The sequence below is a fragment of the Emys orbicularis genome, chromosome 6 (genome assembly GCF_028017835.1).
Source record: "Emys orbicularis isolate rEmyOrb1 chromosome 6, rEmyOrb1.hap1, whole genome shotgun sequence".
Classification (NCBI taxonomy): Eukaryota; Metazoa; Chordata; order Testudines; family Emydidae; genus Emys; species Emys orbicularis.
Window position 1 is genome coordinate 44,255,351 of NC_088688.1, and position 22,098 is coordinate 44,277,448.

Genomic DNA, 22,098 nt, shown 5'->3' on the forward strand with positions numbered 1-22,098 from the left:
GCTAGCTAGACTTTCAGCAGAGGCACACAATGGTGACCTAGGTGTTGGCATCCTTTGTATCGTATAAATTAAATTACTAACTTAAAGTATAGTACCTCTTTGAAATAATCAAGCTCACCAGACAGGACATGAGTTCCCCAAATTTTATTCTTATAATGCAAGTTAAATAACTACAGCATATTTACTTTTCTCACTAAACAATGTGCAAAAGACACAAAGGACAATGTTGCTTACAGCACAAGTTCAGTGAAAAAACAGGTAGAGCTAAACTGGAAAAAACCCTGTATGGAAGTGGACAGGAAACTCTGAGATCGGCATTGTTCTGTTGGGGAGGAGGGGTATGTCTCCCTTCTTTGTTTGGGTGAGAGGTCTTGTCGCCAAATCTGTGGATCTTTCAAGTTCCACAGCAAAAGCCCTGTGCCTCTGCACTCTCTCTTAGTACTCTGGATCCCATGAGAGCCCGGTTCTAGACCTATGATCACATGCTCTCTTTCATTGTCTGCTGGCTCTGAAGCTATCCCTGGATGGTATATATTTCTCTGGGCAGTGGGTCAAACTGCACAAGGCAGTTTTCCCTAGGGCATCATTCTCTTGCTCTGGAATGCCATATGGGGTTGGTGAGGAGGATCCTGTTATGGAGAGCAGTTATCTCTCTGGAGACGCAGAGCCACGTTCCCTGTACTACTCCTGCATGGAAAGGTATTATTTGCATTGTGGTAGTACTGAGGGGCCCCGGTAATGGATCAGGGCCTCATTGTGCTAGGCACTGTACACACACAACACAAATATGATCCCTGCCCCAACGAGCTTACAGTCTAAATGTAATACTAGAGATAATCAATGGATATAACAATTCCACAGAGGCAACTCTCCTCCTTTCTATGGACCATGATTACATGGCTGACCTTCCAGAATTGGAGATCCTGGATCAAATTAAATGCTAAATGCAAATGAATATAGTAAGTCTGAATATCAAAAGCCCTTGAAAGAGAAGCTTGAAATAGTTCCACAAATACCCACCCTGACACACTTGCCCAAAAGAGTTGGTGTTTTATCTCTGCCACTAAAAGGGAAAAAACAAAATGACAGGAACAGATTCTTTCATGCCTTCTCTTCCATTCCACTTGATTCAAGAAGCATGTCTGAGGGTGAAACTAAAGTGCTCAAATTACCTTGGTGGCCCCAGGATCTTGCCTGCTTTTGATTCTCGATACCCCTGTTGGCCAGGGAATCTACTCTGAATCATCAGGTTGCCCTAGATACTCTCCTTCAGTGGGAATGTGTTTTCACCCTATTTCAGCGTCGCTTCATGTATTGTCTAGAATCCTGAGTCAAAAGCTTTTGATACATCCCATTTATTGACCAATGTACAAAAGTTTCTGTTACTGTCTAGAAAATTTCCATGTGAAACACATACGTCCTGAAATGAGACCAATCTTCTAAATTTGTCAAGAAGAAAAGAACCTCAGATAAGGTCATGCCCAATGACTTTAGTCTGTTTATCTGCCATTGCTGCTTTTCTTTAAGTGGTACGATAGATAAGTCTCTCTGTCCTTAACCTGCGTGTAATCAAGACATTCTTATAACACTTCCTTTATCTTTTCTCCTCTGATCAAATCTGAAATTTGGGGCCTGATTCACAAATGTATTTCTCCATTTCACACTGGCATAGCTCCATTGACTTAATATAAATATTCCTTAGTGCAGAGGGAAGAACAAATCTTTCACAGTTAATGTTCCCTTCTCCTCTGCCCCTCCCCCACCCCACTGGGAACTATCTTCCTTTGCTAAAGATTCTTTTGAATGCACTAATTAAGGATAAGGGTCCTTTTGAAAGTTAATTAGTCTTTGACTGGCCTTATTTAAAGTGTTAAACCTGAAGCAAGTTCTCTGTATTTATCCCTTGGTTATATCTTTAAAGAGACCATATTTTGTTAAAAATTTCAATTAATCAATAACTTCAATCAATATCCAATATGATCTCCTTTGTGTACAGTGTCTACTTAATCACAACAATAGACAGGAAGGAAGTACCCAGTAACCAAAGCTTATCTCATGGTTTAAAAAAAGAAAAAAATGTAATGAAACCATTATTCTTATATTCTTTCTCCCATCGTACTTGTCCGTTGCTTTATATTATTTGGTTTAGATTATAAATGTATTGGGGCAGGGAAATGTGTAATTACTCTGTAAATTGACACATACAAGTGTGGTTCTATAAAAACGATATTAAAATCATAGTGGCTGTACATATGAACTATTTCTACAATTTTGAAGCAAAACTTTGATATTATCTTGGTATATACCAGGTGTGACCAAACTTACTGACCCTCTGAGCCGCATATAACTGTCTTCAGAAGTTCAAGAGCTGGGGTGCATCTGCTGGGACTTGGGGTTTCAGCCCTGTGGGGAGGGTGGTCTCGGGGCTTCAGCCCCATGGGAGGCACCTGCCAGGGCTCAGGGCTTCAGGCCCACAGGAGGCACCTGCCCGGGCTCAGAGCTTCCGCCCTACTCCTGCTGAAGCCCTTAGCCCTGACAGGCATGCCCTGCGGGCTGAAATTCCAAAACCCTCCTGCCCACTGTGTAGAAGCCAGAGGTGACATAGAGGGGGGTGTCACATGCCCCCCCAGATTTTTGCAAGGGTTTGCTGACCCCACTCGGTCACATGATGCTGCCAGGCCCCCTCCCTGCATGGCAGCTGCTGGAGCCAGCAAGCTGGGAGCTGTGGCCCTGAGGAGAGGCAGCAGCAAACAGCTGGGAATGCAGGGAGAACCACTGCTTTGCTGCTGCCTCTCTTCATGGACCTAAAGCAGCGGCCCCTACCTGCAGCTCCCAGCTGTTTGCCACTGCCACTTCACGTGGAGCTAACACCTAGGAGCTGCAGGATGGGGCCGCTGAGAGTAAGAGGGGGGATGTGCCTGGGAGGTCATGACTCAAGCTGTTGGGGGTGTGTGTGTGAACCTTTAAATTGTGTCCCCCCCCCCCCCACTCTTAGCAGACACCAGTTGTCTCTGGCAGAAGCCCCTAGCCCCCCTACCCCTCCTCAGGGCAGAAGCTCCGAGCTCCCCACCCCCTCCCCCGGGCTGGTAGGCAGAGAGTGGGGGAGTAGGGCTCCGCAAGCTGCACGTTAATTGTAAAAGAGCCACATGTGGCTAATGAGCCAGTTTGGCCACCCCTGCTATATACGTAGTGCAGCAAATCAAATGAATAATCCTCTAGTGACTTGAAATGTAGAAGGCATCTATTGGAATATCCTTCACACTAAATGCAGCATTTTTTTAAAATTTATTTATTTATTTATTTTATTTAGGCAAAAACAACTAAATATGGTGATTTGAGCATTCAGGATTAATGTTCTTAAGTGACCTAGTTTGCAGAAAAAAATAAGCATGCATTTATAGCCTCTGGCGCTGTATTCGGGTCACAGATGGACAGATAGCAAAGCTATTCCTTAGTGATTTGCTTAAATTATAATACTAATACGCAACAAGAATGAGGACAGGCTCAATGTTAATTGTTCATGTTGCCTAAAAAGAAGATCAGTGGAATATACTTTGATACTAAGCGAGGGAATCAAGGTTATTTCAAACAATGTAAGTAAGCAGTTGTTTTTACATGCTTTGTACTGACAGTCAAATTATGAAAAAGATAAGGTAGGTGAGGTAATATATTTTATTGGACCAACTTCTGTTTGTGAGAGAGGCAAGCTTTTGAGCTTACACAGGGTATGTCTAAATTAAAAACCCATGGCTGGCTGGTGCCAGTTGACTCGGGCTTGTGGGGCACTTGTACAAAGAGGCTGTTTAATTGCAGTGTAGATGTTTGAGTTCGGACTGAAGCCCGAGCTCTGGGACCCCTCTCGCCCCTCGTGGAACATTGTGGGACTGTTTCTGAAAGGCAGCAACAGTCAATGTAAGCAATGCAGTGTCTACATCTACTTAAGCTCTATGCCTCTCGCAGAGGTGGAGTTATTAAGTCGGTGTAGTAGGTGAGTTACATTGCCGGGAGCGAAATTTTAGTGTTGACACTTACAGAGTAGGTCGATGTAAGGCAGCTTATGTCGACCTAACTCTGTAGTGTAGAGCAGGCGTAGGTCAATGGAAGAATTCTTCTGTTGACCCAGTGCTATCTACACCAGGCCCGCCAACAGCAATTCCGGACCCCAGGGCAGAACAGTCAATGGGCGCTCTTCCGGCATGGCTAGGGCTTCCACATGCCCGGCTGCCTTCACCATCGCCGGTACCACCCCACGTATGCCTAGGAGCCTTGCAACCTGCCTGGGTGATTTAAAAATGGCTGAGGTGGGGATTTAGTGGGCTATATATTGTTGTAATAAGCCATAAATCCAGTCTGTCTAATCAGTGTGTGATTTTTAGTGTCTAGCAAAGTTGTGAAACAAGATTTCGAGTTTACACAGAGCTCTTCTTCAGGTCTGAGAAATGTACTCAGAGTGTCACAGCTAAATACAAGGTATTTAGCATAAGTAGTTAGCATATTTTAAGGGACCCTGTTGAAGGTGAAGTGAACAGTAATACCTCTCCAGTCATAGGGGGGGAAGGAGGGGGAAAAAGGCTAGGGTGCGAGGGGATTTAGTGGGTTATAGATTATTATAATAAGACATAAATCGTGTCTCTAGTCAGTCCATGATTCTTAGACCATGTCTACACTAGCCAGCTTACAGTGGCACTGCAAGATCCCTCGTGTAGGCACTCTATACCGACGGGATGAGCGTCAGTAGCTATCTACATTGGAGAAGCTCTCATAAGAGCGGCCATACGGGTCAGACAAAAGGTCCATCAAGCCCAGTATCCTGTTTTCTGACCGTGGCCAATGCCGGGTGCTGACATAGCGTTGTGCACTCTACCACTTAAGTCGGTGAAACTTATGTTGCTGGTGGGGTGTTTTTTCACACCCCTGAGTGACATAAGTTTTGCCAATATACGTGCTAGTGTAGACATAACCTTAGTGTCTAGCAGTTATGAATTTAAGCTTCCATCTTTTGAAGGTGTTATGCTGATTTCCTCTGAGGATGAGGACTGAGAGGTCAGATATAGAGTGATTGCTTCGTGAAAAATCCTTAAATTAGTAAACTTTGCTAGACACTAAAATTAGGGTTGCCAATTTTGGCTGGACATGTTCCTGGAGGTTTCATCACATGACATAATCTTTAATTAAAGATTAATCTTTAATTCCTGGAGACTCCAAGACAATCCTGGAAGGTTAATGACCCAAGTAAAATCCTCTCACCAACAGGAGTTGGTCCCATGAAAGATGTTACCTCATCCACCTTGTCTCTCTAATATCCTGGGACCAACATAGCTACAACACCGTTGCAATCAAATTATTATAAATCATAGAAGTTTGAGATTGAAGAAAATCTATTACTCTGAATCCCTCCCCTTGAGAAATGCAAGATTCATTCCCCAGATAGCAGATACACTACATCTACACCAGAAAGCCAGGAAAGTGTCATATAGATTTCTAATGGACACTCAAACTCTTTCTCTCCCGGATGTGTTTATGATCATAAAGGCAAGTGATAGCATAAACATGGTTTTCTGTACAGTAGCACTCATTTTATTATTACATAGTACTATGGTCTGTTTTCCTCTTTATCCACATGCCTGGAGGCCATATTACTATAGCACTAGGGTTGTCACCCGTCCAGGTTTTACCCGGACAGTCCGTTTTTTGGCTTCTGTGTCTGGGTTCCATTTAGTGTTGCAGGTGCCCGGTTTTCAACTGGAAAGCCCAGTTACCACGGGGTGGGGGGAGGCGCCAGGTCATTAACCCGTGCCAGCCCCTACTCAGCTGGAGCTGCCTCTTACCTGCAGGCAGGCTCCTTGTCAGGCTGCAGCAGCTCCCATCCCAGCCCCAGAGCAGAGGGAGCCTAGCTGGGGGGAGAAGTGGGGGAGGGAAGTGGAGACAATCCAGCAAGCGATGGGGGGAGGAGAGGAGAGGAGCAAGCCATGGAGGCGTGTCTTTAGGGGAAGAGGGAGAGGGGGAGAAGGAGGGGAGGGCCTCAAGGGAAGAGGAGGAGCAGGACTGGGGCCTGGGGGAAGAGGCAGAGAGGGGGCAGGACCTTGGGGGAGAGGTAGGGCAGGGGACAGGGCCTTAGGGATTCAGTTACCAGCAATTAGAAAGGTGGCAACCCTAAGTAGCACTACTATAGTTATGGTTGAAAAGTCTCTTCCGTTATAATCTATTTTCAGGCATTCACTGTTTTCTGAAATCCATCTGTTAGGCTGAAAATTTTCCTGCTTTATCATCTGTTATCAACTGGAGGACTGTAGTGCATCTCCTCCATGATCAATATTCCACCCTATGGTCTGGAACTGTGGCTGCAACATCTTTGCATTTCCTATGTAGTTACCGTATATACTCTTCATAAGCTGAATTTTTTTATAAAAAAGGGAAGCACCAGAGAAGGGGGTCGGCTTATGAACGGGTATAGAGAGGGAGAGGTGGGACACAGCCCCTCCACCCAACAGAGGTAGCAAGGAGAGGCAGCAGAGCCAGAAGGGAAGAGGCGGGGCCAGAGTCTCTCCGCTTCTGGCCACGCTGCTCTCCCCACAGCCTCCGAAGCAGCTGCAGCTCCGGGGCTGGCAGGCTGCAGCCGTGCCGCTCGGCCCCGTCCCCCAGAGCAGGCTGTGGTCACGCCGCCCGGCCTGCTGGAACACGCTGTGGCCGTGCCGCCCGGCCCAGCCCGCTGGAACACACTGTGGCTGCACCGCCCGGTCTGGCCCGCCGGAGCAGGCTGCGTTCACGCTGCCCAGCCTGCCGGAGCAGCTCCAGCCAGGCCAAAGACATCCTCCCCTGGCCCTCCCCAGATAAGGTGGGAAGGGATGGGATGGGGAGAGTGTGGGGGTCCCGGGCTAGGGGTGGGGTCATGTGGGGGGTGGTCACAGGGGTTACTCCCCTGACCCCCAGCTTCTCCCCCCCAAAAACATTTCCCCAACAGTTGCTGTCCCGGCCCGTCAGGGTAAGCAGCTGGCACGCTGGGACACTTTGTTTACTTAGGTTTACCTCCGTGCCTGCAGACGCTTGAGGTAAACAAACCGTCTCGGCCCACCAGCGGCTTATCCTGATGGCCCGGGAGCCATAGTTTGCTGACCCCTGAATTATAGAGTAGGCTTATGAATGGGTCATAAAAAATTTCCATTTTTACTTACCCATCTTGGGGGGGTTGGCTTATAAACAAACCGGCTTATGATCAAGTATATAGATCCATGTAGCCCCTGCCTTGGTTTACGCCCTACCATCCTACCAGAGAGTGCACACAGAGCATGCAAAGAATGTATGTTTCCTGTGGGACTAATGACATGATATTAGTTAACTATGGTGTTGGCTACAAATGTGGACTGATTTAGTTAAACTGGTGTAAATGCCATTGTGGACACTCTGATTCCTAACAGGTTTAAACTAATCCAAAATAAATCTGGTTTATCCAAAATAAGTATCCAAATAGCATTTTGCTTTGGATTCAATCAATTTAAAATAATACCTTTAGTTAAACTGGTGCAATATCGGGGCAGATCTTCAGTCTGCGTAAATTGTTGTTGCTTCGTTTACTTCAACCCGGAAGCTTGACTTCAGTGGAGCTATGGCAGTTTGCACCATGTGAGGTTCTGCCCCTTTGTGTTTAGACAAGCCCTATATTTCAAGGGAAATCTGGAATTTTGGTTTTCTCCGGGTATGTCCTCAGTTCAGTCAGCAAGTAGTTAATGCCAGTTTGCTTTACTTGTAGATATGATCTGCCTGCTTTTGGTAGTTGGGAAACCTAAGTCTGAATGGCTTGCATTGGAGTCTTGTTTGACATTTTTACTCTCTTTCGTGGATGTTATTCCTGTATTTGCAGCACTGCTATCGAAGGACATTGTTGGGCTATAATTAAGTTATTCTGGAGAGGTTTGCACAAAATGTCACTGTGATTGTTAAGAAAATGAACAAAGTAATTTGATGCTGGTTATTTTAATCAGGTCCTGATTCTATTAGGTATATAACTTCAAATATGTTCAAATCTGGTAATGTCTAAAGGAAAAGAAATTTGAAATAATAACCATATTGTCATAGTTTTGTTAGGGTATGTCTACACTACAGGATTAATCCGAATTTACAGAATTCGAATTTTGGAAACAGATTGTATAAAGTCGAATGTATGTGGCCACACTAAGCACATTAATTCGGCGGTGTGCGTCCATGTACCGGGGCTAGCGTCGAATTCCGGAGCGTTGCACTATGGGTAGTTATCCCATAGCCATCCCATAGTTCCCGCAGTCTCCCCCGCCCATTGGAATTCTGGGTTGAGATCCCAGTGCCTGATGGGGCAAAAAACATTGTCGCAGGTGGTTCTGGGTACAGCCTCACCCCTCCCTCCATGAAAGCAACAGCAGACAACCATTTCGCGCCTTGTTTCCTGGGTGAACAGGAAAGCATGGAGCCCGCTCAGCTCAAGACAGCAGTCATGAACATTGTAAACACCTCCCGCATTATCGTGCAGTTTATGCTGAACCAGGACCAGAAAAACGAGGCAAGGAGGAGGCGGCAATGGCAACGCGGCGATGAGAGTGATGAGGACATGGACATGGACACAGAATTCTCTCAAACTGTGGGCCCCGGCGCTTTGGAGATCATATTGTTGATGGGGCAGGTTCTATCCGTGGAACGCTGATTCTGGGCCCGGGAAACAAGCACAGACTGGTGGGACCGCATAGTGTTGCAGGTGTGGGACGATTCCCAGTGGCTGCGAAACTTTCACATGCGTAAGGGCACTTTCATGGAACTTTGTGACTTGCTTTCCCCTGCCCTGAAGCGCCAGAATACTAGGATGAGAGCAGCCCTCACAGTTGAGAAGCGAGTGGCGATAGCCCTGTGGAAGCTTGCAACGCCAGACAGCTACCGGTCAGTCGGGAATCAATTTGGAGTGGGCAAATCTACTGTGGGGGCTGCTGTCATGCAAGTAGCCAAAGCAATCATTGAGCTGCTGCTACGAAAGGTAGTGACTCTGGGAAATGTGCAGGTCATAGTGGATGGCTTTGCTGCAATGGGATTCCCTAACTGTGGTGGGGCGATAGATGGAACCCATATCCCTATCTTGGCACTGGAGCACCAGGGTACCCAGTACATAAACCACAAGGGTTACTTTTCAGTGGTGCTGCAAGCACTGGTGGATCACAGGGGACATTTCACCAACATCAACGTGGGCTGGCCGGGAAGGGTTCATGACGCTCGCGTCTTCAGGAACACTACTCTGTTTAAACGGCTGCAGCAAGGGACTTACTTCCCGGACCAGAAAATAACCGTTGGGGATGTTGAAATGCCTATAGTTATCCTTGGGGACCCAGCCTACCCCTTAATGCCATGGCTCATGAAGCCATACACAGGCAGCCTGGACAGGAGTCAGGAGCTGTTCAACTACAGGCTGAGCAAGTGCAGAATGGTGGTAGAATGTGCATTTGGACATTTAAAAGGTCGCTGGCACATGTTACTGACTCGCTCAGACCTCAGCCAAACCAATATCCCCATTGTTATTGCTGCTTGCTGTGTGCGCCACAATCTCTGTGAGAGTAAGGGGGAGACCTTTATGGCGGGGTGGGAGGCTGAGGCAAATCGCCTGGCTGCTGATTACGTGCAGCCAGACACCAGGGCGATTAGAAGAGCACACCAGGAAGCGCGGTGCATCAGAGAAGCTTTGAAAACCAGTTTCATGACTCGTCAGGCTACCGTGTGAAAGTTCTGTTTGTTTCTCCTTGATGAAAACCCGCCCCCTTTATTGACTCATTCTCTGTAGGCAACCCACCCTCCCCCTTCGATCACAGCTTGCTTTCAAAGGAAATAAAGTCACTATCGTTTAAAAATCATTTATTCTTTATTAATTGATTATAAAAAGAGGGAGAGAACTGACAAGGTAGCCCGGGTGGGGTTTGGGAGGAGGATCGGAGGGAAGGAAAAGGCTACTAAAAAATAAAAAAAGGTTAAAATAATGACAGCCTTTTGCTTGGGCTGTCCACTGGGGTGGAATGGGAGGGTGCACGGAGCCTCCCCCCCCCACGTTCTTACACGTCTGGGTGAGGAGGCTATGGAACATGGTGAGGGGGGGGGTTATACAGAGGCTGTAGCGCCAGTTTGTGATCCTGCTGCCGTTCCTGAAGCTCCACCAGACGCCGGAGCATGTCTGTTTGCTCACGCAGCAGCCCCAGCGTTGCATCCTGCCTCCTCTGATCTTCCTGCCGCCACCTCTGATCTCGAGCATCCCTTCTGTCCTCACGTTGGTCCCTCCTGTCCTCACGTTCACTGGCATCTTTCCTATACTTTGAAATCGTGTCCTTCCACTCATTCAGATGAGCTCTTTCATTGCGGGTGGATTCCATGATTTCCGCGAACATCTCGTCTCGCGTCCTCTTTTTCCGACGCCTTATCTGAGATAGCCTTCGGGACGGAGGAGGGAGGCTTGAAAAATTTGCAGCTGCTGGAGGGAGGGAAAAAAGGAGAGAATTTTTAAAAAAGATACATTTTACAGAACAATGCTTATACTCTTTCACGGTGAACAACACTATTCACATTACATAGCACATGTGATTTCTGTGCAAGGTCACGTTTTGCCTCTTAATATTGAGTGCCTGTGGCTTTGCTGCTAGAGATCACAGACACAGGTCCGGGCAACAGAATTCGGCTTGCATGCGGCCATGGTAAGCCATTGTCTTTCGGCTTCTGTGCCCTACTTTCCTACATACCAAGCAAAGCCCGTTGAGTGCTGCGGTTTTCCTGTTAACCTTCAGCAGCAGAAAACAAACTAACCCCCCCCCCCAACCAATTCTCTGGGATGATTGCTTTACCCCTCCCCCCACCGCGTGGCTTGTATCAGGGAAGATCCCTGCTAGCCAAACGCGAAAAGCTCAGGGCCAATTCCCTCCTACCCCTGCGCTTGGCTAACTGCAGGGAAGGATTTCTTTTCAGCCACAGGCAAACAGCCCAGTAGGAATGGCCACCTCTGTTCCCTTAATTAAATTCCCGTATTTCAACCAGGTTACCATGAGCGATATCACTCTCCTGAGGATTACACAGCGAGATAAAGAACGGATGTTGCTTGAATGCCAGCAAACACCAGGACCATACGCTGCCAGGCTTTGTCATGCAATGATACCAGATTACTTGCTACTAGCATGGCGTGGTCAAGTGTCCTACCATGGAGAACGGAATAAGGCTGCACTGCCCAGAAACCTTGTGGAAAGGCTTTTGGAGTACCTCCAGGAGAGCTTCATGGAGATGTCCCTGGAGGATTTCCGCTCCATCCCCAGACACGTTAACAGACTTTTCCAGTAGCTGTACTGGCCGCGAATGCATCCCAAGTCCTCAGGGCAAAGTAATCATTAAAAAACGCTTGCTTTTAAAACAAGTTTTATATTTTAAAAGGTAAACTCACCTGAGGTCCCTTCCATGGGGTCATGGTCTTGGATACTGGCTTGGGAGGCTTGGGAGGGTACTTCAGTCAGGCTGAGAAAAAGATCCTGGCTGTTGGGGAGAACGGAGTGCTGTGTGCTCTCCGCAAGCTCGTCCTCCTCCTCCTCCTCCCCGTCCGCAGAATCCTCAGGTGTGGCTGATGACATTACCCCCGCCTCGGAATCCACGGTCAGAGATGGGGTAGTGGTGGCGGCCCCCCCTAGAATTGCATGCAGCTCAGCGTAGAAGCGGCTTGTCTGCGGCTCTGACCCGGAGCGACCGTTTGCCTCCTTTGTTTTCTGATAGGCTTGTCTGAGCTCCTTGACTTTCACGCGGCACTGATCTGAGTCCCTATTGTGGCCTCTCTCCATCATGCCCTTGGAGATTTTTTCAAAAGTTTTGGCATTTCGTCTTTTCGAACGAAGTTCTGCTAGCACTGAATCCTCTCCCCATATAGCGATCAGATCCAGTACCTCCCGTATGGTCCATGCTGGTGCTCTTTTTCGATTATCGGCCTGCATGGTTACCTGTGCTGATGAGCTCTCTGTGGTCACCTGTGCTCTCCTGTGCTGGGCAAACAGGAAATAAAATTCAAATGTTCGCGGGGCTTTTCCTGTCTACCTGGCCAGTGCATCCGAGTTCAGATTGCTGTCCAGAGCGGTCACAATGGTGCACTGTGGGATAGCTCCCGGAGGTCAATGCCATCGAATTGCGGCCACACTAACCCTAATTCGAAATGGCAATATCGATTTCGGCGCTACTCTGCTCGTCAGGGAGGAGTACAGAAATCGATTTTAAGAGCCCTTTATTTCAAAATAAACAGCTTTGTTGTGTGGACGGGTGCAGGGTTAATTCAATTTAACACTGCTAAATTCGAATGAAACCCGTAGTGTAGACCAGGCCTTAGAGGATGTGAAATTTTATTAGGGGGAAATACTAATACCAAAACAGTTGTGAAGTTATTCTGCATCATCAAAAATAAAACTAGACAAATTAAGGAAGAATATGGCCAGTTATTTTATGTAATCATAAAAAATCGGCAGAAGGCACAGTAAAATCCTTTATAGAAATACCAGTGTGTGTTGTGAACAGTATATTATGAAAGTCTGCATTAAAATAACAATGTTCAAGTCCACTGTATAAATCTATTGCCTGAGAATATGCTTGGGAAATCATATTGGTGCAGTCCTATTGAAAATTCCCATTCTAAATACATAAAAAGTTCTAGGGACAATGTCTAAGTTTTAGATCTGCATAGCTAGAGCAGTAATAGAATTGATGCTGAATCTAATCTTCTAGAAAATGAATGCTTCAGGAATATTTAATGCCAATATCCTAGTGTTCAAGCAGTAATAAAACAGGCCAAGGCTGTTTACTTGGCATAGTGGTGAGGGGATGATACAAAAGTACAGCTGCAATGCATTCAGTAAAGATCACACTTGCATCATTATTTATAGTAGCTGGAATCTACCTTCTGAAATCTTAATAATTCATAAGTTTACCTAGTATTAAGATGGATATATAAAAATTAAACAAATATTTCTACTTACCTATGCTGCATTAAGTTAAAATATAAAATAATCAATCCAGTCTTTGATTAGCCTGTATATTTATTTGGAAAAAGAGCTTTCATGTGCTATAATACATTCGTATAAAAACTTGTACATATAATTGTTTCATAAGGAGGAAAGGGCCTCAAATGTAAACACACATTTGAGCAACTGTACTCGTGATTAGTCCTGTTAAGTTCAGTGGGACTGCTTGTATGCATTAAGTTACTTAGCTGGATAAGTGTGTGCAGGATCAGGATATAAGGGAGGAAATATGCATATGATGTATAATTAAGTAATGCCTATTAAAATGAATGATCTGGCTTCCTTAAGCATGTTCTTAATAGATTTTGCTCATCTGTCATGCTGCCACCACTGTAAAGTAAATCTGACCATCACCCACAGAAGCAAAGAATGAGACGTTCTTTTTCAATAGTTACTTCTCTTGACTTCCCTGGAAGAAATGAGTCACAACCTTTCCTTGTAATCTTCATACTTTTGAAAGTAGGATTTTCATTGTTTTAAAATTTAGTCATTTTACTCTAACAGTTTGGGAGAGGGGGGTTGACATTTCTAAATTGTAAGCTTTTAATTAGTTGAATAGATCCTGAAATGCCATGCTAGAGGATTTTTTTCTACATTCTGATAGGAAGGGAGGTGGGTGATTTATTTAAAACAACAACACTATTCACTTTTTGTAGGGGGAACCCATATGTAATTAGTGAAATGCAGGTTTAAAGCTAAGAAGTATTGCATAGGATGTACTGGATTGCCCACAAGCACCCCTCAGCTGCTGGTTTAGAATGGCATAAACATCTTTTAAAAATCTGTCAGCCAGTTCATATGTAAGTTTTGCAGCAGTGTAGGCTGCATATATGCATAGGATGAGAAAAGGAAACCTGATAGGTTAATAGTGACACAGAATGAGTTACTGCTTATATAGGCAATGTTCAAACCACATGCAAACCCACTTTTCTTCTTGGGCAGAGAGCACTTGTTTTTAAATGTTGCTGTTGCTCTTGTAAAAACAAAACAAAACAGGCAAAATACATAATACTCACAGAGCAAAATAAATGCTTTTCAATCCATGCTTTCATATTTTTTTATTTATTTGTATAATGCCAACATTGTGCAAGGCTGTATGTTTATGGTACTGTACATACCCGACTGTGTACATTAATACATTCACCTATGTGTATCTATCTTAGATGTTGTTTTCCTTCCTTTGTATGTATTGTATATTAATGTAGGGCTTGTAGATGATACCAGATTGATTGCTCTCGGAGGCTGAAGCTTTCTATTTATCCAAAGAGAAACTACAAGATAGGCAGGGGCAGTTTCTCTATAGTGCTCTGCCAATATATCTCAACCCCAACCTGGATGAACTTACTCCATGTGAGGGCAAGTCTACACTACAAAATTAAGTTGACCTAAGTTACATCAACTTACAGCCACTGCAGCAATTAAGTCACTTTTGCATATCCACACTGTGCTCCCAATGTCAGCGGTGTGCATTCTCACTAGCAGTGCTTGCATCAATCCAGAGAGTAGTGCACCATGGGTAGTTATCCCACTGTGCAACTTGTCACCATCTAGCGCAGGGTGTTTTGGGAAGAGTTTGCAGTGCCTTATAGGGGCAAATGAGTCACGTACGGGTGACTGGGAACATGGTTTCAATGTCCCATGATACAGTTTTCTCCATCCCATTTTATCTGCATCCCATAATGTTTCATGCCTCTTTTCAAAAGCCATGCAAGCCTGTGTGTCCGCCATCTCTGTGAGATGGATCCTGCACAGCTCTGCACTATTGTGATGAGCGTTGTGAGCATGGCACACCTGATCCTGCAGTATTTGCGGAGCTGCCAGAGGAGCCAGGGGGAACATTATAATTCCTTGGAGGGTAGCTTACTGTGGGACATAGAACATAAGAACAGCCATACGGGGTCAGACCAAAGGTCCATCTAGCCCAGTATCCTGTCTTCCGACAGTGGCCAATGCCAGGTGCCCCAGAGGGAATGAACAGAACAGGTAATCCTCAAGTGATCCATTCCCTGTCACTCATTCCCCACTCTGACAAACAGAGGCTAGGGACACCACCCCTGTCCATCCTGGCTAATAGCCATTGATGGACCTATCCTCTATGAATGTATCTAATTCTTTTTTGAACACTGTTATAGTCTTGGCCTTCACAACATCCTCTGGCAAGGAGTTCCACAGGTTGACTGTGCGTTGTGTGAAGAAATACTTCCTTTTGTTTGTTTTAAACCTGCTGCATAGTTCTTGTGTTACGAGAAACAATTCAAGGTGGTTGTTGGCATTCACGGAGCAGCTGCAGATGGTGGAGCACCATTCTGGGCCCCGGAAACAAGTACTGACTGGTGAGATCACGTCGTTATGCAGGTATGGGATAATGAGCAGTGGCTGCAGAACTTTTGGATGCACAAGACCACATTCCTGGATGTGTGTGTGGCGCTTGCCACAGCCCTTCAGCGCAGTGACACCAGAATGAGAGCTGCACTGACAGTGAAGAAACAAGTGGCGATCGCTGTGTGGAACCTGGCAACACTAGATTGCTACCATCAGTTGGGAATCAATTGGGAAATCCACTGAGGGGGTTGCTGTGATGCAAGTGTGCAGGCCCATTAATGACATCCAGCTGTGAAGGACTGTGCCTCTGGGCAACGTGCAGGGCATAATGGATAGTTTTGCAGCAATGAGGTTCCCAAACTGTGGTGGGGTGATAGATGGCATGCGTATCCCAATTTTGGCACCAGGCCATCTTGTCCCTGAGTATATCAACAGACAGGGCTACTTTTCTGTGCTATTGCAAGCACTGGTGGATCACCAGGGATGTTTTACTGACATCAATGCGGGATGGTGAGGGATGCATGGAGAGACTTTCTTTTCGGACCAGAAGATGACCATTGGGAATGTTGAAATGCCAATAGTGATCCTGGGATACCCCCACAACCTACCCCTTACTCCCATGGTTCATGAAGCTGTACCCTGGCCACCTCGACAGCTGCAAGGAGCGCTTCAACTACAGGCTCAGCAGGACAGTTAAATGTTTTTTTGGCCGTTTGAAAGGCTGCTGGCACTGTCTACTCATGAGATTAGACCTCACTGAAAAAAATATCTCAATGGTTATAGGTACCTGCTGTATGCTTCATAGTATCTGTGAAGCAAAAGGGGGAAAGCTTCCGCCACGGTGGAGGGCAGAGATGGAACAGCTGTCTGCTGATTTTGAGCAGCCAGATACCAGGGCTATAAGAAGAGCTTGATGGGGAGCTATACAGCTCAGGGAAGCTTTGAAAGACCATTTTAATAGTAAGCCACAGTAATGTGTGTTGCTGTAGTGTGCTCTGCCTGGCATTTTTTTTTTTTTTTTTTTTTTTTTTTGCCCCCCAGTATGAACCTTGTAATAAGTGTTGTGTGTGTAGTATTATAACATTGTAAATGCGCCTGTTGCTATTTTCTGTGTATTATGTCAGCCCCAGCCAGCATATGTTGTGAACTAATAAAAATGAATTAAGTTTCCATAATAGACACCAGGTGGAATGTGGGTGGGTGGGGGAAAAAGGAAGTCCCGGAATGTAGTTCTTTATGGGCTGCAGAGGGAGGTGAGCACAGGTCTGTTGAACCTGAAGGTCAACAAGAGTCTCCAGTATGTCTGTTTGCCACTTGAAAATCGGTAGCATCTCCTGCTGCATGTCTCTCTCCTTTTCCTGTGCTTTTCTCCTCTCCCCTCTATCCTTGTCCATTCTGTCCATAAGGGTGATCCTCCACGCCCTGTGCTCAGTGTCCACCGCACCAGAGGTTTGGAGGATCTCTTAGAACATGTCATCCTGCATCTTCTCCTCCTTATCTGACTGAGCTGCTCCACTGGTGTGGATGGAGAGACCCTCAAGGCCACATTTCCAGCTGCAAAAGATACAATGCACAGAGGCACTATTGTGAATATATTCACAAGATAAATGGAAACGTGGTATACTGAACTCACTCCCCTTCATCCACACAAGTTGCAAGCACTATATTCTCACTTCTCTTTGGGATTCATAGAGCACAGAGGCTGTCCCAGCAGCCATGGTGACTGTAGCCTGTGAGGGAGAGAGCGAGTTGGGACAATGAGGGGGACGGGTGTGAGTATATGCAGATAGGGCAATTAAACTGAATACTGGCACCGTTTTCCACTGCCAGTGGTGATTTTAGCTGAAAGCTCACTCCTGAGAGTAATGGAGGCTGAAAGGGAACAGCTCCTGCACATGTCTGGCTGTAGACTGGATCCATATGCTGCTAGCTTGTGTGTTGCAATGATGCCTGCTTAAGTAATTGCTGAGTGGAATGTGAAAGTGTCCTACCACGGCAGAAAAAATAAGGCAGCCCTCCCTAGAAACCTTCAGCAGAGGATTGCAGTGTACCTTCAGAAAAGTTTCCTCAAGATCTCTGAATTCAAGGTGCATCCTGGTGCACATAAACAAACTGTTCTGCAGGACCCCCTCTGCCTAACTCTACAGGGGAATAAGAAGCAGATAGTGTGTCTACCTCTGTTGGTTATTTCACTACCTTTTCTAGCATGATTAATAAAGAGTAAATGAACAGATGTGTCCCTGCAATATCAAAGCAAACTGCAAACTTACCAGAGGTTCCTTTCCAGGCATCAGCCTTGCCCATGCTGGACTGTAGGGACTGGCTTGACTGTTCTAGAGTCAAAAACATGTTCTGGATCACTGCACCACTGGATCCCCCAGTCGCCTGTCCCCCATACTCCTCCTCTTACTCATCCAACACCTCCTTACTGTTCACTCCAGCGGCCTGTGATTCCAGCCCCCCCGAAGTATGCATGGGGCCCTGGGGGGAGGGGGAGGGTCTCCGCCAAAGATGGCATGCAGCTCTTTGTAAAAGTGGCATGTCTGCAGCTCTGCACCATAGCAACTGTTAGACTGTGTTGTCTTCTGGTACGCCTGCTTCAGCTCCTTGGCTTTCACGTGCAGGGCCGGCTCCAGGCACCAGCCGACCAAGCACGTGCTTGGGGCGGCACCTTGGGGCAGGGCGGCGCTCGATTTTTTATTTATTTATTTATTTATTTATTCGGCGGCGCAGCGCTCGGAGGGGGGTGGGGGCTTCGGGCGGCGCGGTGCTCAGAGGGGGGCGGGGGCTTTGGGCGGCGCTCGGGGGGCGGGGCTTCGGGTGGGGCAGGGCTCAGAGGGGGGCGGGGGCTTCGGGCGGTGCTCAGGGGCGGGGCTTCGGGCGGCGTGGTGCTCGGAGGGGGGGCGGGGCTTTGGGCGGCGCGGTGCTCGGAGGGGGCTGGGGGCTTCGCGCGGTGCTCAGGGGGCGGGGCTTCAGGCGGTGTGGTGCTCGGGGGGCGGGACTTCGGGCGGCGTGGTGCTCGGAGGGGGGGCGGGGTCTTGGGGGGCGGGGCTTCGGGTGGCATGGTGCTCGGGAGGGCGGGGTCTTGGGGGGCGGGGGCTGGCGTGGTGTGGCGCTTGGAGGGGGCGGGGCTTCGGGCGGTGCGGCGCTGCGGGGGCAGGGCTTCGGGTGGCGTGGTGCTGGGGGGGTGGGGATTTCGGTGGCGCTCGCGCAGGGGGGGGTACGGCAGAGCGGCTCTCTTCTTTTTTGCCTGGGGCGGCAAAAAAGTTAGAGCCGGCCCTGTTCACGTGGCACTGCTGCAGGTCCCTCTTGTCGCCCTTCTCCCCATGCCCCAAGCGATCTGCTCGTAGATATAGACGTTTCTATGGCCAGATCGGAGCTGTGCCTGCACAGCCTCTTCTCCCCACAGACCCAGGAGATCCACCACCTCCTGTGTACTCCAGGCAGGCATGTGTCTGCAGTGTGCAGCCAGCATGGTCAGCTGGGCAGTTGCTAGGTGAACTCTCCACGCCGAACAAATAGGAAATGGAATTCCAAAAGTTTGCAGGGCTTTAAAGGGGAGGGCTGTCTACCTGGCCGCCAGGCATTGGTGTTCAAAATGGTGACCGGAGGGGTCATGTTAGGGCATTGTGGGAAACCTCCTGGAGGCCACTAAAGTCAATGTAAGTAATGCAGTGTTTACACTCTGACACTGTATCGACCTAACTATGTCAGCCTAAGTGCTACGCCTCTCACAGATGTGGAGTTATTAGGTCGGTATAGTGGGCATGTTACATCAGCGGGAGTGACATTTTAGTGTAGCTGCTTACAGAGTTAGGTCGACATAAGCTGCCTTGCATCAATCTAACTCTGTATCGTAGACCAGGCCTAAGTCAGTGTAGTGGGTGAGTTACATCGGTGGGAGCAGCATTTTAGTGTAGACACTTACAGAATTAGGTCAACATAAGCTGTCTTACCTCGACTTAACTCTGTAATGTAGACCAGGGCTGAGGTAGAGTGATAAAAGCTCCATGCCTATTCAGTCTTTGGTCTCTTGTGCTGATGCTGCTGACAAAAGTGTAATTGTTATGGTGATAGTTTTCATGATGTGGAAATTTGTCCATTGGAATGGACTGAGGCAATTGATTCTTTATTTAAGCCATTAACTGGGCTGGTTTTTTGCTACAGGAATTAACTGTGAAGCACAAAGAGAAATATCTAAAATATTCTTTTCTGTTTGATAATTAATGTCACTATTACATTATTTTATATTGTCATGTTAAAACACAGTACTGTAACTAGTTGGTTAGAATAGAAGAGCATTTGTGAAAAGCAAAGCTAGAAAATACTGGTATTTCTAATGGTCTTTTTATAATTTGGATAAAAATCATTTTTATATGGATGCACAGAAGTCAAAAGGACTCTAGTTTTAGACAACTATGATATTGAAGTTTTAAAATCCTGTGTAGACCTTTGGACAACATTTAACCTCCATAAATGTAGATCAGGGAAGCCAATGTGGGATAAACCTTTTGGTCTTGATTCACTTGTGTGTGTGCAGGGAAGGCAGCTGCATCCCAGGAGAGATTTACCCTTAGTGAAGGAGAGCCTTAATCTCCATCTGAGGTAATAAGACTAAGAGGGACCTTTATTTCTATCTTGTCCTTATTGCAGGTAGTATTTAGCTGCATAATATTTCCTTGGTGCAGGAAAAAATAATCCTTTAAAAGTAGCTAATGTCATAGTAATTAATTTTATGGTTGTTTAGCTTTGGTCATCAGACTCCACACAAGATTTTTTTATCTTGTAATGAAATCTGAGAAGTAATCGCTGAGACATTTTACTATGTGAACTGAGGCCTCATCTTTTATCCCATTTAACACCTGAAGAAAAGGTTATAGAAACATGCATGATTTTCATACTGTTGAGAACAGTGTTACATACATGAGAAGTGTACCTAGGGTGACCAGACATCCCGATTTTATAGGGACAGTCCCGATATTTGGGGCTTTGTCTTATATAGAGTCCGATTACCCCCCACCCGCGTCCTGATTTTTCACACTTGCTGTCTGGTCACCCTAAGTGTACCTGATTTTTATTATCTACAGGTGACAGGAAAGCAGAATTGCAGCATTAGAAATAGGGATGCATATTTATGGAAATATATTAATTCCCCATAAAGTTATTCTTGAGGAGGTCAGGGATGGACTTCCTAGAAGAAGCTTCCCAATAAATTCAGGATGTTTGAATGTATGTTTGAGTATATTCTTCAGGTTTGATTTACTCCTGTACTAGAGATATCGTAATTAGGCTGACTAAACTGTAGCTCCAAACCACTGTATTAATTTTCTGAAATCAATATGTTGCGTGAATTTTTTTAAAATATATTTCAAAAATTTGAAGCTAAAAAAAATCAGTTACATATAAAGCATATATATTTAAATCATTAGGAATTATGTTGAATACGTTTTTTAAATCACATGCAGTTACTTTTAGAACGCAGTCCTGGACTTCAGCATCTATTTGTGGTAGGATAAAGTGGACTTTGAAGGTTTTTTATAATTATACTTTTCCATGGTGGAATCTATTTTAAGTGTTTTGAGAATTAGAACTTTGAACTATTTGAGCAACTAAACCAGCATGGGTACCTTTCTCATTTGAGCTTTCAATGGAGTGAGATTTTTTAATTAGTCCCTTTGATTTTCTGTATGTTGACTGTTTTCTGAAAGACAGCACTTTAGCAATGAAGAGCCAAAAAGGGGGGAAAAAACGTGATGCTATGGTGATTTGCATTATTATGATTGTTGTTATTCTATGTTTGTAGTTCGACAATCAGCAAGCACTGGGAGGCAGAACTGGCCACACTTAAGGGTAACAATGCCAAGCTCACAGCAGCTCTGCTGGAGTCCACTGCCAATGTAAAACAATGGAAACAACAGCTTGCTGCATATCAGGAGGAAGCAGAACGTCTACATAAGCGGGTGAGTCCAGACAAACAGCTAAGGTCCTTGAAAACCATAAGACTGAGGAGCTATTGAATATATTTGATTATTTTGAAGTAAATCAAACATACAGTGTAGTGATCTCTCAAGGGATTATCTTTTCATATTGCAGTTGCCAAACTGCACCCAAGCAGGGTTTTGTGAGACTGTGTGTGTGTGAGAGAGAGAATGAGAGAGAGAGAGCAATACACCTTAACGTGTGCACTGACTTTCTTCTTAGGAATTTACTCAAAACCCCAGGGTGGAGCGAAGTATTCTGTAACATGAAGAGTTGTAAATTGTCACAAGAAATGTGTATATTTTTATATCACTTAGACTGTGCTGTAGAGGTGTGTGGCACCTTATAGACATGGGCAGCGGGTGACGATTCCCCTGGGGGAGGCCAGCTCCCCATTCACCTCTTCTGCCCGTGGTCCCACCCACACTCCACCTCTGCCCCCTCCCCACTTGCCACATCCCTCCTCTCCTTCCCCCCTCATTGCTCTCCCCGCCCACATCCCTCCTCCCACCGGAGCTCCACAATTCTCCCCCTGACCCCTGATTTCCCTGCATTGGCCCATCCTCCATGCCATGCACCCACTGCCCCTGCCCCCATCCCATCCTGCCCCCTGCATCTCCCTTCGCCCGCCTCTTGCCCCCTCACACATCCTTGTTTCCCCTTCAATCCCCTCTTGCTCACACCCCCGAACAGCTGATATGCGGATTGTCCCTGCAAGAGGTACACCAAGCTGCCCTGCTTCAGAGCACACAGAGTGCAATAT

The 22,098-nt window shown here is 46.3% G+C and overlaps 1 protein-coding gene across 1 annotated transcript in view; it reads left to right on the plus strand.

The window, feature by feature from the left end:
- Positions 1-22,098, plus strand: part of HOMER1 (homer scaffold protein 1) — a 96,717-nt gene that overhangs the window by 50,573 nt on the left and 24,046 nt on the right. The window contains exon 6 of the mRNA XM_065406548.1: positions 21,160-21,316. Coding sequence (XP_065262620.1) covers positions 21,160-21,316 — 157 coding nt within the window. The remainder of the gene's footprint in view (positions 1-21,159; positions 21,317-22,098) is intronic.